The sequence below is a fragment of the Lissotriton helveticus genome, chromosome 4_1, assembly GCF_964261635.1.
Source record: "Lissotriton helveticus chromosome 4_1, aLisHel1.1, whole genome shotgun sequence".
NCBI lineage: Eukaryota > Metazoa > Chordata > Amphibia > Caudata > Salamandridae > Lissotriton > Lissotriton helveticus.
In genome coordinates this window covers 1,403,112,600-1,403,130,312 of record NC_136063.1, presented here as the reverse complement: position 1 = coordinate 1,403,130,312, position 17,713 = coordinate 1,403,112,600, and the positions used below count along the sequence as shown (strand labels likewise).

The window sequence follows — 17,713 nt, the reverse complement described above, 5'->3', positions numbered from 1 at the left end:
AAAGATGAGAATGTGTCTGACTTTTTCACGAGATTTGAAGAGACTTTCACCGATCATAGTGGTCAGGATATGGCTACCGAGGGTGGTCAAAGATTGTTTGTAGACAAATTCGTACATAATTTACTTCCTGAACTGTGTAATAAACTAAAAGATTCAGAGAGTGCTTGGGCTGTCTCTACGTCAGCGCAGATTTTAGCTACAGCCCAGTACTATGAAAATAGGCGCTAAGACGAGCTAGATAAGGCAGACAAAAAGACGAAAGATTTAAAAACTAAAGTTCTTCTCCAGCAGGCCTATCCGCCTCGTATGGCTAGTCAGCCCAATTATCAGCAACAACAGCAGTATTCGAGAAACGCGCAAGGAAACGAGTTTTCCCATCAGCGTCTTCCGTATGGCCCGAATCAATGTGCGTATTGCAAGGAAGAGGGTCACTTCAAAAGTAATTGTCCGGCTCTTGCGCGACGCTTAAACGGTGTTTCAGGTGTAAGGGGAAGAGGTGTTCAACATGCCCCTAGAGGTAGGGGCCGTGGAAATTTCTCCCAGAACACAGCTTCTTTTCCGCCTCAGAATTCCATGAACAGCTTTGACCAACAGAATAATGCATCGTCTAGGTCAGCTCAGTACTATGCTGACGACTATTACACCGAACACGAAAATGAGGGTAACGATTGCTAGGACAGCCATGGACAAAGAGAGGGAGTCGTTTCAGTTCCAGTAGATCAGAATGGACCTTATGTCGAGGTAATTGCCTCAGGAGTGTCAGAGCCATTTCTGCTGGATACTGGTGCTACAAAAAGTTCTATTATGCATTCGAAACTTCCTGGCGCACCTTTGTCTGGCGAAATGAATGTCTCAGTATGTTTCTCTGGCGCCCCTGTTAGAAACCCGATCTCTAGTCCTATATCACTTTCTGTTGGCCCATGCGAGTTAGAAGCACCCCTCATTCTTACAGCAGGTTGCGGTGAAAATTTGTTAGGTTTGGATTTGCTAAAGAGGTTATATGCGACTTTATACTGTTCCCCCTTGGGAGTACAGCTTACTTTAGGTAAGAAAGCCATTTCTCCAATGTATTTGTCAAAGGAAAATATTCCAACTGAATTGTCATCACTTCCTGATATACTTTGGGCTAATGGTTCTAATGATGTCGGTCGTTTGGAGATAGCACCGTATGTCATAACTTTGAAAGCCAACGTTAGGTTGCCACGTATTCCCCAATACAAAATATCTAGCGAATGCGAAAAGGCGTTGTTGACGATTGTTTATGATCTGATTGACAAAGATGTCATCGAAGAAACAACAGGTAATGTTTGTAACAGTCCAGTTTTGCCCGTCTTAAAACGTACTGATCCTTCACAACCGCCTGTGTACAGGTTCGTGATTGATCTCAGAGAAGTGAACAAGGTAGTTATCCCACAGTTTCCAGTTGATTGACCTGAAGAACGCTTTCTTCAGCATCCCGATTGCTGAGGAGAGTAGAGATATTTTTGGATTCAATTTAGGAGGACGAAGCTTCCGCTTCAAGTGCGCTCCTCAAGGCTACTGCAAAAGCCCATCAATATTCAGTCAGGCTCTGAAAACACAACTGGACACGATTATTATACCAGATGGTTCAACTCTGATTCAGTATGTAGACGATCTGCTGATCGCTGCAGACACTGAAGAAATTTGCAAACAAGCCACGTTATCATTATTGCGTCACTTATGTGACATGAAGCACAAAGTCTCTCTTTCCAAACTACAATTTTGTCGACAAGAAGTAACCTACTTAGGTCACATCTTATCGAAGGAGGGAAGGAGACTGACACCAGAAAGAATACAGGCAATTGCAGAGCTGAGTGCCCCTAGGACACAGAGAGAGGTTCGAGCCTTCTTGGGCATTACATCGTACTGTAGACAATGGATAACAAATTTCTCACTACTAGCCAAACCCTTGCTGGCACTACTCTGTAAAGACACGCCCAATCCTATGCCCTGGTCTGAAGATTGTCAGACGAGTTTCCACGAGTTGCGTGATGCATTATGTTCGGCTCCTGTGTTGGGAAACCCCAACTACAGTAAGCCGTTTACATTATATGTCCATGAGAAGGAAGGTTGTGCATTATCAGTCTTAACACAACACTTTGGGAACAAACAGCGCCCATGCGCGTATTTTTCGGCAACTCTAGACCCTGTGGCTAAAGCCCTACCAAGTTGTCTGAGGGCTACCGCCGCAGCAGCTGTCTGCATTCGACAGTCTGCTGGATTAGTCATGAATAATACTCTGATCGTTATGGTTCCGCATGCAGTAGACATCTTGCTAAACAGGACGAAGACACAACATCTTACTAGCGCTCGACTATCCAGTTACGAACTTACACTGTTAGCAAGTCACATCCACATAAAGAGGTGTGATACACTCAACCCCGCTACGCTACTACCCATCCCGACAGAAACAGACGAGATTGATAAACATGACTGCTGCTTTAGGACAGAAGAAGAGACAAAAGGGAGAGTAGACTTACAGGACACTCCCCTTCCTGAATGCAATGATACTTTATGGGTTTATGGTTCATGTTTCAAGTTGCCAAATGGTGATACGACTGCAGCCTATGCCGTAACGACATTACACACCATTATAGAGACCGCGCGCATTTCCCACAATTCTGCACAAGCTGCAGAGCTAATTGCACTTACAAGAGCATGTGTGTTGGCGAAAGGAAAGCGAGTGAATGTGTACACTGACAGCCAATATGCCTTTGGTGTGGCTCACAGTTTTGGGAGATTGTGGCATGAACGTGGATTCCTTACGTCACATGGTGCAAAGATACAGCATGGTCAGCTAGTTAATGAGCTCCTCGAGTCACTGACCTTGCCACTACAAGTTGCCATTATGAAGTGCAGTGCACACAAAAAGATTCAGGATGATGTTGGCCGCGGGAATGCATTTGCAGACGGGGTTGCGAAAGAGACCGCAAGGAACACGATGAGTCGGATGTATGTTGTAGGTCCCGCTAGATGGATTACTGATGTGGGAATGTGTGAGGACACCATTGAAAGCGTGAAATCTATACAAGCCGAGGCGACTGAGAAAGAGGTGAATGAATGGAGAGAAAGTACAGGTAGATTAGATGCGAATGGTTGTTGGGTCGAATTGTCAGAACACCAGCGATGGCTATTACCTAACGCATATGTACTTGCAGTAGTAACAATGGCTCATGGAATTGCACACATCAGTTCGAGAGGAATATGTAAACTATTGGCCCCAGTATGGCAGAATAGTAATATCCCAAAATATGCAGAGAATGTGGTCAGAAACTGTATGGTGTGTTTGAAGTACAATCCCGGTAGGGGAACCCCAACTCCAGCTGGTCATTTTGCGCCTCCAACGTATCCGTTCAAGGTTTTGCAGCTCGATTTCATCCACATGGAGAGGTGCAACAATCTGAAATATGTGCTCGTTGTTGTTTGCGCCTTCTCCAGGTGGGTGGAAGCGTACCCCCTTAAGGACAATACCGCCTTGTCAACTGCCAAAGCCCTTGTCAAAGAGTTCTTCCCTAGATTTGGTATGCCTAGAATTCTCTGGAGTGATAATGGAAGCGAATTCGTAGGACGCGTGATGAAGAAAGTGTGTGAGTGTCTAGGCATACACCAAAAGTTCCACTCTGCAAACCACCCCAATCAGCTGGATTAGTAGAGTGCTACAATGGCACGTTAAAGCTCAAATTAGCCAAGATCCAAGCCTGTACAGGTCTTAAATGGCCTGACGCCTTGCCTCTAGCACTCTTGTCAACCAGAACGACCGTCCATTCCAGATTAGGACTTAGCCCCCATGAGATAGTGTTTGGCCGCCCAGCCAACGTCTGGGGCGTGCCAAGGCTAAAGAAACTCAGCGAAATAGAACACCCCGTACTGCTTGACTATTTGTGCGAATTAACAACTAAATTGCGTGTCTTACACCAACAGGTTCACAGTTCCTCTCCGCCAGCCTCTGACGACCCAGGTCACTCCATCGAACCCGGCACGTGGGTCTTGGTGCGGAATTTCCAGCGCACAAACAACGGACAACCGAGGTGGACCGGACCGCACCTGGTACTTCTTTCCACGAGATCAGCTGTTCGGGTGGAAGGCAAAAAGAACTGGGTGCACGGGACCCATTGTAAACGGGTCCCTCTACCCCTCCCATACGACCGGTGGGTCAATGAAGGACTTGCCGACTCTGAGACAGAATCCGTACCTCGCTTCATCCCTTTCAGCGATACACGTTTGAAAGAGACTGGTTCCGAAAAGGAGAGTGATCATATTTTACAAGGACTTGTGCCACCGTCTATGCAGTTGGACACTATCGAACCTGAGACATTGTTTGAAGACCACACCGTACCTGGGAAACGACGGTACAATCTAAGGTCTAGACAAAGAGACTAATAAAAGGCAAACTAATGTGAATTTTCTTTCCCCTAAGAACTATTTTTGATTTTTCAGCTCTCTCACTCTCAGGAAACTTGCTCATTTTTGATTTTCGAACCGCCATCCGGTTCTGCTGCTAGGGTCGCGGTTGAAGTCTGGGGAGTGCAACTGGGGACGTTTAGGTCAACGGTTCTGGTTGGTCCACGGGAGTTACCCCGGACTGAACAAAGCGCACTCCCTGGCAGAATCAATCTACCACCGCGGGCAGCAACTAGAGGATGGAGTTTCCTAGGGTAAAGAGACCTATCAGATTCACGAACTTTGAAAAACAATTATGCACGATACTGTCCAAAAGAAGATTCCTGATAATATGTGTTTTAATGCTGTGTAGCATAGCGATGTTCTTGACTGGTTATGCTCTATTCGTATTTCAAGTTTCCTTGTTTTCAAATGACACTCGGCCAACGCCTCCTCCCACTCTCTCTCCGCACTCCTTTCACCCTCTACCTGAACACGAGTCTGCCAGAAGACTCGAATTTGTAAATAACTCATTCATTCAACTTCTACACCAACACCAGTCCATAATGAACACATCGAACTGTTGGATATGCGGACTCATGCCACACACAACTGATAAGGGTATCCCATACTTTATCCTGCCATTCAGTTATTATGGTTCTCTGTGGGCTTTCCAGACCATGTTCCTATTCGCCCTAGAACCATACCCGACCCGTTCCACTGAGAGCGATTCCAGTAACAAGGCACTAGTGGCAGGGATAAGAAATATGAGTAGGGAGTTCGACACTTATCTCGCGATCCCAAAAGATGAACTCAGTCCCTACACTCGTTGGAACGTAACTAAATATGGGGTTTACCTGAGTAAGAGCCAGGCAGCAAAGAAATCCCGCCCAGTTTGGATAGTGCCCCACCGAGGTCACTTATGTTTACAAGGTATCGGTAGGGATCCCAAAGCACAATTAGGAAAGAGCATATGCACGGAAACCTATGTGTTCGCTTCCCGAACTTCCCCTATACTCTTAGCAGCCAAAGGCACGTATTTCGTCTGCCACGACCAAGCCTATACATGGTTGCCCCCTGACTTCTCAGGTACATGTTTTATCTCATTTCTGCTGCCTCCCACCTACACGGCCAGAGCAGATTACCATCGGACAAGGACAGCTAGGGGTGTCGTGAGTAAAGACGACACCGCGAGTCAGGAATTTGCTGATTTTGCAAAGGGTTTTCTGCCATTTTGGGGGCCTATGGTGAACAGCAGGAATATTCGTCAATTAGCAAGGATAGTTGAATCCGCCGTGATTGAAACGGCCGGAGCCCTTGGCAACTTGACAACCGAGCTTCAGTCGGATCGACTTATGACCCTTCAGAACCGAGTTGCCCTAGATATCATACTCGCCGATCGTGGTGGTGTGTGTAGAGTGATCCAATCCAGTTGTTGCATTTTCATCCCTGATAATACGCCGACAGTGTACCAGGCCATCTCTAAGCTACATGAAATATCTGGTTCTCTTCACGTAGAAAAAGGGGACTGGTCCTTGCTAAGGTGGTTCTGGGAACTGATCACTGCCTGGGGATGGAAAACACTGATCTTCGTTGGGATGATCTTAGCGCTTCTGTTTATGTTCTGCCTGTGTGTACAGTGCGCTCCTGCACTATGTGGCCTCTGTGCTACCCCATGTGTACGGAAGCCTGTGTCAAGGGACGAACTGAGCAACAGAATGATGCTACAGCAACATCTCCACGAATTCATTAATACAGATTTAGACTCAGATTAACATGAGTTATTGCCTTACATGAGGGCAAAAGGAGGGTCTGTGGTTCTGAAATTCTGGACCCTGCTGTTGTCCCGGTATCGAGGTCCGATACCCGTGTCCCGAAACATCAACGTACCATGACGAATTTGGTGTCAACAGACCGATAATGATTAGGACATCATCCCTATGCATTTGCGTCATGATTGGGGGATGCCAACACCCTTAAATCATAGTTTCCGTTCCGAACCCTTAGACTCCATTTTGTGAACGGCATCCATCTTGTGTCTTGCCCTCATGATAAGTCAATTAAGTAAGGCCGAGTCTGATCTAAAAGGACACGTCCACCTTTCCTTGACTTCCCCCTGACCTGTCTCAACTGACTCCATTGCCTCCAGCCAAACCTGTTTGGGCAGCTCCTCGCCCAGTGGCCGAATACGATAGCATTGATGCTCAACATACCACAAACCATTCACTACATCCAGATCATGTTTTTACACACACACACACCTGTCCACGCACCCTGTTTATGGCCAGTTTTATGACTAGGAGGTGCCCTTCTTTATTGGGGTTTCGTCGATATCTGATGGGAGTTCCGGGCCTGACCGGGTAATCTATCACGAACTGGACGTCTAAAATAGGGGCTTGCCTACATGACTTCGCTCTTTTGTATTATTGTAGAAATATGTGTATAGCCATATCATAAACTCAGGAATTCTTACTTGCAGCTATTATTTTTGTATATAAGGAGACGGCTGGTTCTGTAAAAACGAACAGTCTCCTGAGAACACACGATCCGCGTTTGTCGTGCTTCTAGGACACATGTTACTTGGTAGCTGCCAATAAAACTTGATCTCTGACGGTAACTAGAAGACTCCGTGTTTCTGTGGTCCGGAACAAGGGAGAACTCAGAGGTCTTCGGGTGTTATCCCCTGGCACCAGCGGGTTCCTAAAAACCCGTTACCTCAGCACCATCTGGCATCTTCATGGACAGGGCATCACTTCCCCCACAGAGTAGCTCAGTCTGAAAGGTCCCCATCATTATAGTGCAGTGTATCCGCAGCCTGTAAGAGTATGATCAGGCAGGAATTCCACAGGATTCTGACTTGAGAGGAAGGCAATATGGTACCTGTCAGACCACATGTCCTCACCCCTTCACAGTTAGCTCTGCTTTCTTGCAGCATCACATTTAAGGGTAAATACACATTTGGGTGGAAAACCACACTTGGAGCAACAGCAACTTGAGCGTGGAAAAGCATTTGCGAGCACCAATTACATTCAGGAGCGAAACATATTCACGCCCAAAATCACATTTAGATGCAAAGCCAATGTTTTTTCATTGTCAACAACATGTTGCAAACACTTTTAGGGCACAAAGCTACTGCCTCTACAATACAGTGTCACCTTTTGCATCTTTGAAACCATTTTGAACCCAGTTCTGCAAGTATTAATTATAAGATAGAACGCAGTAATTCGAATCGCACACACTATGAGTGTGGGGAATTCGCGATCGGTATTTTCAAACGCCATCTTGAAAGCCTGTAGTTCAGTTCGCTGAGCTGTGCAGTCTCCGAGAGATTGCGTTTTTGTGACCATAGGTCGGAATTTACCATCGTCCCAGCGACCTTTAACGATCGCGCACGCAGCACTATAAGCTTGTTTACCCCCAATTGCGAGTTGTGCTGATCCGTCTGTATAAATTATACATTGGTACTGTTCTAGAGGCAGAATCTCAGTGGGTAAAGGACATTCTTGTTCTTATTGTAGAAATTCTTGAGTTTTCAAATAGGAGTCAAAAACGTATTCAATGTCTGTTGCAGCAAGAGAGTTAATTCATTTTATCCACTTGGATGTAAAGCCTTTGCATTTGGAATGCTCGCTTTTGTCACTGCCTCTAAGGCAGGTACAGGAGTAACGATCATTATTCGTTTACCCTGTGTGAGAACTCTCTCTTTTGCTACTGCAGTTTGAACCATTGTCAGAATTTTTTCTGTTGAAGCGAATTTCATTTCAGCTTGTGTGTACAAGTGTGATTTGTAAGCAATTGGTACTTTTTCACCTTCATTAAAGGTTATGTACGTAAATCCACATCTTCCTGAGATTATTCTGATTACAAGGTTGCGTATGTTACGCGTGTCTGTAAATGAGATGTTGCTAACTTGTCTGTTTGTACTTAACACAAAATTTCTGTGTGTTTTTTAGTCCAATTTGTGGTTTTGTAATCAGGTTTGATTAATTCGTAGAGAGGTTTAACCCTTTCTGTGAATTTAGAATGTATGTTACTCCAAAATTCAGGAAACCTAGAATTGACTGTAAGTTTTTCAGCGTTTTTGGAGGTTGAAGCAGCGCACACTTTTCTAAAAAGTTGGCTGCCAGGCTTTTGCCTTCACTTGGTAACTCGTATCTCAAGAATAGGACGTTGAGGTGGGCAATTCGCGATTTCTCCATCCAAGTATATTGGTATTCACTCTGTTCAAGTGCCTGTCCAGATCATCGTCTGTTAGATAGATGTTATCGACATAAGATAATGCCTCATCATCATACATTTGTAGTAACTCTGTTACTCTGGCTGAAAATAACCCCGGACTATTCTTGAATCCCTGTGGGAGAAGACAGAAGTGAAGTTTTGTCCCCATAATTGAGAAAGTGGTCAAGTTCCTGCTTTCAGGTGCAATGTTTTGACAGAAGAAACTGTTAGAAATATCTAGTGTGGTTTTATATTTTTTGCGCACAATGTTATTCATCAGTGCTACACTGTGTGCATGTTGTACTGCAAAGGATTTGCATCAAGAGTTTAAATGTCTGTAGTCCAAAACTAGACGATATGTATTGTCTGGTTTGGAGACAGGAAACAAAGGATTGTTCATTGATGAGGTGAATGTTTCAATCACCCCTTGGTATTCAAGTTGATGTAAGATTTCCCTGACCTGTTTTTTAGCTTCTTGCTTAACTGGATACTGCCTCTGTGCAGTTGGTTCAGTTTTTAACTGGACTTTGTGGTGAGGGGACTCCTCAACCCATTCCGCATGATTTTTATATAATGCTGGAGCCTGGGCTACAGCCCATTTTCTGGCATAGGTATATTTTAAATGAATTGGAATATGATTAGAGAAGGCAGGCATAATGATGTCTTCACCATGTGGACACATTTTGGTGGCCAGTCTTTTTCAGCTAGAAGAATAACCCTTAGAGTGCTTCTCCCAAATTAGTGCTCTTATTTTCCTAGTTATGTCCCCCTCCATCCGGAGCGTTACTTCATATAACTTATGGGGTACACTAACCCTGGTATCAGCTGTTTCAACTTGAATGTACTCATTCAAGTCCACTGTCTCCAGATGATCCTTCAAGATCTTGCCACCTGGGATGAGAGTCACCAATCATGAATTGCACTTTTGTTTTGCCCAGCCTGTCTCTGCCTGTCTCTGGAAGAGTGGAAGGAGAGGGCAATTGTAGGCACTCCCACTCACCACCACCCCCAGCCAGGCTGATATCTATTTGTTCTTAGGCCCCGGGATCCATCACAGAGTCCCCGCACTCCTCAGATAAGGTGTGAAAGGGAGTACGAACACATGTGTCCTCTGCTGCATCATCCTTCAACTCCTGCTCATTGTTGGGTCTTCTCCGCAGGCTGAAATACCAGCCTCAGCCATTCAAGGAGACCTCCAATCCAAACTCAGGCTAGGCTGAACTTCGCATTTAGGTAGCTCTGCCCCTCTTGAATGGCTGCAGCAGCTCCAGGTAAGCACCATCTGGCATCTTCATGGACAGGGCATCACTTCCCCCACAGAGTAGCTCAGTCTGAAATGTCCCTATCATTATAGGGCAGTGGATCCGCAGCCTGTAAGAGAAGGATCAGGAAGGCATGCCACAGGATTCTGACTTGAGAGGAAGGCTAGATGGTACCTGTCAGACCATATGTCCTCACCCCTTCACAGTTAGCTCTGCTTCCTTGCAGCATCACATTTAAGGGTAAATACACGTTTGGGTGGAAAACCACACTTGGAGCAACAGCAACTTGAGCGTGAAAAAGCATTTGCAAGCACCAATTACATTCAGGAGCGAAACATATTCACGCCCAAAATCACATTTAGATGCAAAGCCAATGTTTTTTCATTGTCAACAACATGTTGCAAACACTTTTAGGGCACAAAGCTACTGCCTCTACAATACATGAGCAGTTTGATTAATTGTGCATGCACTGCAAATAGAGACATTCTTTGCAAAGGCCGACTAACCCATCTAATAGCCATTAACTATTGCTGAGACATAGATACTCTTCTGACCTGATTCAGATTGTGAATCCCGCAATGCCTCAAGGAGCCTAACCCAAACAGAACTATTGTTGAATACCCTAAGTCCCTCTCCGTTTATGTTTATGGTGCTGGTGAATGATAGCTAATGCACCCTATGACCAAGCCCAACCAGGTCTAGCTGTATGTCTCACAGAGAACAGGGTGCCTCTTGTAAACTATGCATGTTTCCTATGCATGTTTTGATAAGGAGAGCTGTATTCCTTTCTGGTACAATTTTGTTTATCAAGTGTGACATTTTGAACTGATGTTGTATTGAAAATCATTAAAATTGTATTTGATAAATCTTATCATGATCTGTTCCCTTTTTTGGTATGTGCCATTGAGGCCTCGGTGAAATGTATGGTGTCCAATCAGGTGGGTGCAGAGTAGTGCTGCATTGTTAATGGATTTTTTAAATAGCTATTCTCTTCAATAATAAGTCTCTAAAAGTTAAATAAAAGAAATCTATATACAGTACATATACAGTACTCACAGGTTCATCTTAAGTAATCAAAAATATAAAATTAATTAACGAACTGCAGCTTACATGTAGTGTGCATATATGGTATTGGTGCGCTCCAGACCCATTTATCTTCGGAGCTGATAATATCACAAAAAAAGATGGTTACATCAGCTATGTCAGAATATTGTCGGCAAATATGTTGTCTGATTTAACAGTCGTAAGAATGATTTTTAGTTCTGGCTGGCGCTAGCCTAACCCTTTTGATTTTACTCACATTATATGTATAATAAACTTACGTAATGGGACTTTCAGCCACCTCTCCTCATCCAATTGTCTGTTCTTGTGGCATTCACATTTTCCTTCCACTCCTTCCACTAACTGCAGCATAGAGCATTGTAGTGTAGTTCCTATATTCCCAATAGGCTCTGCGCATTGGAATAATATATCCTATAGATTTGAGGTAGGACTTAGGTCGACTGGGTCTCTATCAAATATATTAGACTTAATTGTGAGTGCCAGCTAGCTCAGAGGTCACTAGAAACGTTCTCGAATAAACAAGAAGGGATTCGTTTTTGACAACCGCATAAACATGACAACTTTGTTTCCCCAAGAATAAAACTGATCTTCAGAGTCGTGGAAACAATAGATCGATATTTTACTCAGTCAATCGTGCATGCTTCGTTTCATCAGAGGTGCAGAGAAATAGAGAGACGGGCGTTTTCAATAAAAGGGTTTATTGAACAGTCTTCTTTCTCAAGCAAGTAAAGTGAACTGCTACAATCATAATACTGGTTGCAAAGTACAATGCGTACAGTAAGAAGAGTATTATAAAATAATACTGTAAAAGCATTGTATGGTTCCTAGACCATAGATAAATACATACATAAATAACAAAGGCTAAAAAGTACTCAACTGGTGCTTCTAAAATAGAGCCTACCCCAATGTACCTAACCTAAATCTAGTTCGAGGGAAGAAGTAAGTGAGGTGTAGTATAGGTTTCGTTTTTCTTTGCCAAGAATCTAACCAAGATTTCTCTTAGGGTCTAATCAGCTCCGTACCTTGGTTTTAGAATGAAGGAGGTCTGGTATCTCTGTCTCGGGACTCATTTCCCAACACCCCGCGAGGGGAGCTTGGAAACACTGGAGCTGGATTCTCAGCGAGAGAAAGGACAGCTTCTCTGTCAGTGCGTCAGCTGGAGGGTCGGCTTCCTTCGGCAGTTGCTGTAGCGAGCTGCGTCGGGCAAGAAGATAGTCGAGCTGCTCCGAACCACCGTGTGTTCGCTAGGGCAAGTGTAGGCATAATTTATACCTTGAAGGTGCCTTGTTTGACGTAACGTCTGACATAATAACGTCACCAGAGAACCCCAATGGAATGGTAGTTCTTTGAAAACTCCATGATTTATAGGACAAATCAATATTCAAGCATGGGGATGTCCCTGACTGCTGAAGCCGAGTTTTCCAAGAAATCGTTGTGGCTTTTTGGAACTAGTGGAAGTAACCATGCCTGTATTTGGACTGGATGGGTTATGTCTAAACATGGGCATGAACTCTATGCCTATATAAGGTCAATGTGAATTATACCTATATAAGGGCATGAATCTGTAAATTACGCTTGGATTCTAAAATGCTCCACAATAGCATAGGGCAATGGGTCAGCCTACTTCAGCCACTGGCTACCTTCACTTTGAATGACTGCGTTTAGCCCTTTCACAAGGAACATATTTGCACACAAGATAGTTCCTTTCAAAGCCAGTGTCTATGTTTTTACTTTATTATTACTTTAGTGTTGCCTTTGATTTTAGAGCCTGGTGTGATAGCAGAATGCTTTCTATCAGATGAGAACACCTAGCATATTCCAGCTATATCCGTTCCTGTCTGCTGCCAATGCTGCTGTAAATACCTTTGCAGTTTGCGTTGGAGGCGATTGTGAAGAGTATCTCCAATGGTCATTGCTGTAGTGAGAAGAACAGGCCAGGCATCATGGATAGTTGTTGCTGAAGCTTGAAGATTCTGTTAAGATTTGCAGTTGGTCGTACCTGGAGCTTTACGCTGGAAGTCACTGCGGGCTGTCGTCGCCATAGTGCAAAGTGCAGATCTGGCATTGCAAGTTGTAGCTGGTAGTCACTGTAGTCGTGTTCACTGTAGCTTCACATTGGTGGTCATTGCAGACTGCAAGATTTTGGAGCATACAGGCCCACTAGCGAAGAGCCCAAAGCTTTAGGTTTTCTTCTTTTTTCACAAGAGGAGCTCAACTGTTGCATGTCAAGGGTCTAGGACCTTGGGAGGCACCTCTTGCGGATCAGGAGCTCACTGCAGTGGAGGCCAGCAGGGCTCAGGCAAGTCCTGTTGCAGATCCTGGCAGGTCCAGTGCTGCATGTCAAGTGGGTGGTTGCAAGGAGGGCTCTGGAGCTTGTTGTGTCCCTTTAGCTAAGAACAGGAGGCCAGCAACCTGTTCCTTGTAGTCACTCTGGTAGTACTAGTATCAAGCAGCAGGGCAGTTCTCTGAAGGTACAAGGCAAGCTTCAATCATCAGGGCAGTCATCTGGTAGTAGCAGGGCAGTCCTCTGATAGTAGCATGGCAGTCATCTGAGATATAAAGCAGGCCTCAAGATGTCCTTCTGGGGCTCCTCCACAGGTCCAGGAGTGAACTGAAAAGTGGGTATGAAGGTCCTATTTTTAAGCCTGGTGCCATCTAAGAAATGGAAGAAACTTCTAGAGTTTGCACCCCACATATGTTTCTGTAATTTCCTTCCTTCCTGCATAGGCTGTGGGGGGTTGAGGAGACAATAGGCTAGTGTGAATTTTTTTATGAGTGTGCTGTAGCAGCTCTTTTGACATATAAGTGGGGCAGGGAATAGCTCCAACCGATACATCCTGGCTGGAACGGCCCATCCTACCAACATCTAGCCCCCCTTTTTCTCACTGTTTTGAGGAATAGACAAAGGCCTACTGCTATGCTAATCACAGTCATGTTACCCTGGACTCAGGTGGCAGGTATCAAATGGTTAGGACAAGAAAACACCAACTTTCTAAAAGTGACTTTTTCAGAATTTTGACTTAAAGTCAAACCTTACCATAAAATGTAGATTACAATTCTTTTAAGATCAAACATGCCACTTCTACCTGTTCCTAAACAGAAGTTATCACTTTTTACATGTAATAAGGTAGCCTAATATCCTATGGGATAGGCTTCACAATAGTGAAAGACAAATGTTCACTACTAGTACATGTAAAACTTAAATGTACATGTGCAACTTTTTAAATAAAATTCACCCTGCCCTATGGGATATTTAGGTCATACCCTATGTGTGACTTATATGTATTAAAAGGGCAGGTTTAGGCTTAGCAAAAGGTTTATTTTACCTGGTCAAATTGGCAGTTTAAAACAGTGCATAAACTGCAAAGGCGTTTATGAGGCATGTTTTAAAGAGCTACTTAAGTCGGTGGCACAATACGTGCTATAGGCCCACTAGTAGCATTTAATTTACTGGCCCTGGGTACATGTTGTACCATTTTACCAGGGATTTATAAGTACAATAAATGTGCCAATCGTATGTAAGCTGATTTTACAAGGCTGAACAGGGCCCTAAGGCCAACAAAAATAAGTTTCAAGAACAGGACGGGAGAAAGCCAAATGTTTAGGGGAACTCCATTCTAAGGATGAAAGATCTAACACTTCCCTTTTTCTTCCTTCCATGTCATACTTTTTCTTTTTTGCCTTTCTCTTTTCTCTCTTTCTTTCTTTTTTCTTTCCTCTCTCTCTCTCTCACCTGCTCTCTTTCTTTTCTTTTTATTTGTTTCTTGGCTTCCACTTTCTATCCTCCCTCTTTCTTTTTTTCCTTCCTGTTTCCTTCAAATTTCTTTCTTTTATTATTTTGTGCTATCTTTCATGCTTTCTTTTTCACCTTATTTGCCAAACGCAAGAGGCTGGCAGCCAATGACAGACCAATTGGCCTTTTTATGTCCGTGTAAGCCTAGCCCTTTTCATTTTGCTAAAATTCTCTATATAACAGTTACTTGCAGCGGTTTTCGGCCAGACTTTATCCATTAGTCTGTGTCCTGTCAGTCACATTTTTCTTCCACCCATTAAAGCATGCATCAAGGGCAATGTGTCAGCCCACCTCAGCCATTGGTTGACTTCCCTATGGGTTATGGCTTGCTGCCCTTACAGAAGGAGCACCTCCTTTAACCAATGTTTTTTTTGCTTAGGTTGAGGAGGGCCCTGCAGTTTCCCCAAACACTAACGTTTTGCAAAAACCATGACAAAACAAGAAATTCCAAAAGGATGGCTGCTAATGGCAGGCCTATTGGCTTTGCCATTGCTTGTTTGTAAATATTATCCTATGTGTTGATTTACTATTATGAACTCCAATGGGTCAAAATTGTAAGCAATATTGAGGCCAATACATTTCTGCAAGATTACTTTTTAGTTACGATATCCTGCTATAATTTCTAACCAGAAGATTTTGCCGTCTGCTGACAACCTGCTTTTTTAAAAATCAGTGTACTAAACTGCTGTAAACACCAAATGTTCTGGTAGTCGCTCACTGTCTGCAAAGCAAGAGCAATGTTGAGGTTATTGTCAGAAGCTTCCTTATGGCACCTTCAGAAATGGACACAGGAGGGCACTGTTTTCCAAAACATGGCATTTATTGGAACAGGAGCTCCTAGCAGGGTTCCTAAAGCCCTTGCATAGGATCTGACTAACATTTTACTCTGCAATTGCAAATATTGTGTTATTTGTGCTTGTTTTGGAAAGGTACATTATCACAACGTGCACCTTTGTTGGAAAATGAACCTGTTATTTTATTTTCCCAGGGACTTTTGGAGTCCTGCAACCAGTTGTGTGCTGCATACCTGTTTCAGCCTGATAAACAGTACAACGTGGATTTTGACACAGGAGACAAGACGATACAATGTGGTCGCCATGTTGACATCTTCAAGCTGTGGCTAATGTGGAAAGCAAAGGTGAGTAGCCGCCTTATACCAGTCTAATTAGAATATGTTCATTTAACCACCATGTTTATTACACTGTAGATATATGCCACAGCCCTCAAATCACTCATGTGACTCATTTGTCAGCAATGACAAAAGACACGTCAGGTTTATGCTGTGTAGGGTTCTGATGGGATGTTTTGCCACGTTGGGGTCAATAACCTTTAGTTTTCAGGACGGATGGACCCTTTTCTGCTGTGATCTTCAATAAAACTTTAAAAACGATACAATATATAGGAAGGCAGATGTTCAAAATAATGGTGTTGTCCAATTTATTTCGAAGGACGATTATAGTTTAGCTCAAATTTAGGACACGAATTGCCAACTTTCTGCCTGCATGGGTATTATTAAGGTACACAAAAAGAGTACTTTGCAATAGGAACTCCCACGTCATGATTCACAGAATACCGATTTATGTAATTTTGCAATAGTAAAACATATTTATGACAACAAAAAGACTCTGGTAAGGTGAATGTTCCACCTTTGTAAGTTGGGTATTTAGAGCAAGCCATGGGAGGCTTCAGGGTGAGCCACACTGCAGAAATTAATGGACATGAACCGACTTGTATATCTGTGTGTATTCACAGACCTCCATCTGTAAGTCTGTAGTAAGTTACTCTCTAGGTTGGAATGGCAAGGGGAAACCTATCCTGCATACAGGGGCTGTAGAGATTGCTGTTCGTCAACAGCAAAACTGTTTTTCCACAGATAGCAAAAGTAAATTGTGAAGTTGCACGATTCTGCATGATTTGCACATATAGGGTCGGATTTAGCATTATTTCACGCAGCGCAGTAAGCGACCTTGCTGCGCTGCAGGAGAAGTAAAGGACAGGAATGTGCAGTATTTAACATGATACAATGCTTCCCTGTGCTTTCCTCTGCGCTGGCGCACAGTGTGTAACCTAGCTCCAACGCAGGCTCGCTGGCGCCATGGTGCAAGGGTGCTTGCATTGCAGACAGGATTGTTTTTGTGCAGGAGGGGACACCTTCCTGCACAACAACAATCCTCAGAGGTATTTTACTCTTTCTATGTGTGTAAATTACAGCACACATGAAAAGAGGAAGTAACAAGGAGAAATAACGAAATTTCACCTGGTTATGCCTCACCTGTGGAGGCGTAGCATTTTGATATTTCCCAAGTCTTCCTGTAATCATAAACCTGGTACTGCGGCATAATCCATGGGTGGATGCGTGGGAACACGAACGTTCCACCCATAGAACACCTCCCTAGGGCAGGGTATTGCAAAGAAGCAATTTGCTCTGCATTGCGTCACTCTAGAATTATCAAATCATCCAGGGCGGATTGCTAAATCAGATTACGCTTTTGCATCGCCCTTGCATCCCTTTGCATGGCACAAAGGCGACACAGCTCAATGATAAATATGCCCCAAAGAGTATTTTTGGAGCATTGGAGTACTCATGGAAATCATTGACTGCTGTGGATTTCCAGGTGTGTATCTCTGATTCATAATCCCATTGAAGTTTCAAACCTAGGAGTTCATCTACGGGAATGACTGCCGTATGAGTTAGGCCCTTCGAGGTCAACTGGTTTTGTTGTAACTGTCGCTGTCAATATGGGACAAGGCTAATCTTGAGGGCTCCATTTGGATTTTTTTTAATCTATTTATTGTTTTATAACATGTTTTCTTTTGGTTATGTCAGCGAAGATTAAGAATGCTTTAACCCCTTCGACGCTCATGACGAGCTGGGCTCGTCATGAGGTAGCCTCCTGCTACGCTGATGACGAGCCCAGCTCGTCATGGAACATGCGATACCGCAAATCCCAGCGTACGGGCGGAATTCCGCCCGCAC

At 43.9% G+C, this 17,713-nt stretch overlaps 1 protein-coding gene and 1 long non-coding RNA gene across 5 annotated transcripts in view; one reads left to right on the top strand and one right to left on the bottom strand.

The window, feature by feature from the left end:
* Positions 1-17,713, top strand: part of LOC144829132 (glutamate decarboxylase 1-like) — a 927,195-nt gene that overhangs the window by 829,639 nt on the left and 79,843 nt on the right. For all 3 annotated transcript variants that reach the window (XM_078687953.1, XM_078687955.1, XM_078687954.1), the window contains exon 12: positions 15,725-15,874. In XM_078687953.1, the coding sequence (XP_078544079.1) occupies positions 15,725-15,874 (150 nt within the window). The remainder of the gene's footprint in view (positions 1-15,724; positions 15,875-17,713) is intronic.
* Positions 1-17,713, bottom strand: part of LOC144829133 (uncharacterized) — a 142,243-nt gene that overhangs the window by 69,634 nt on the left and 54,896 nt on the right. The window lies entirely within an intron of this gene.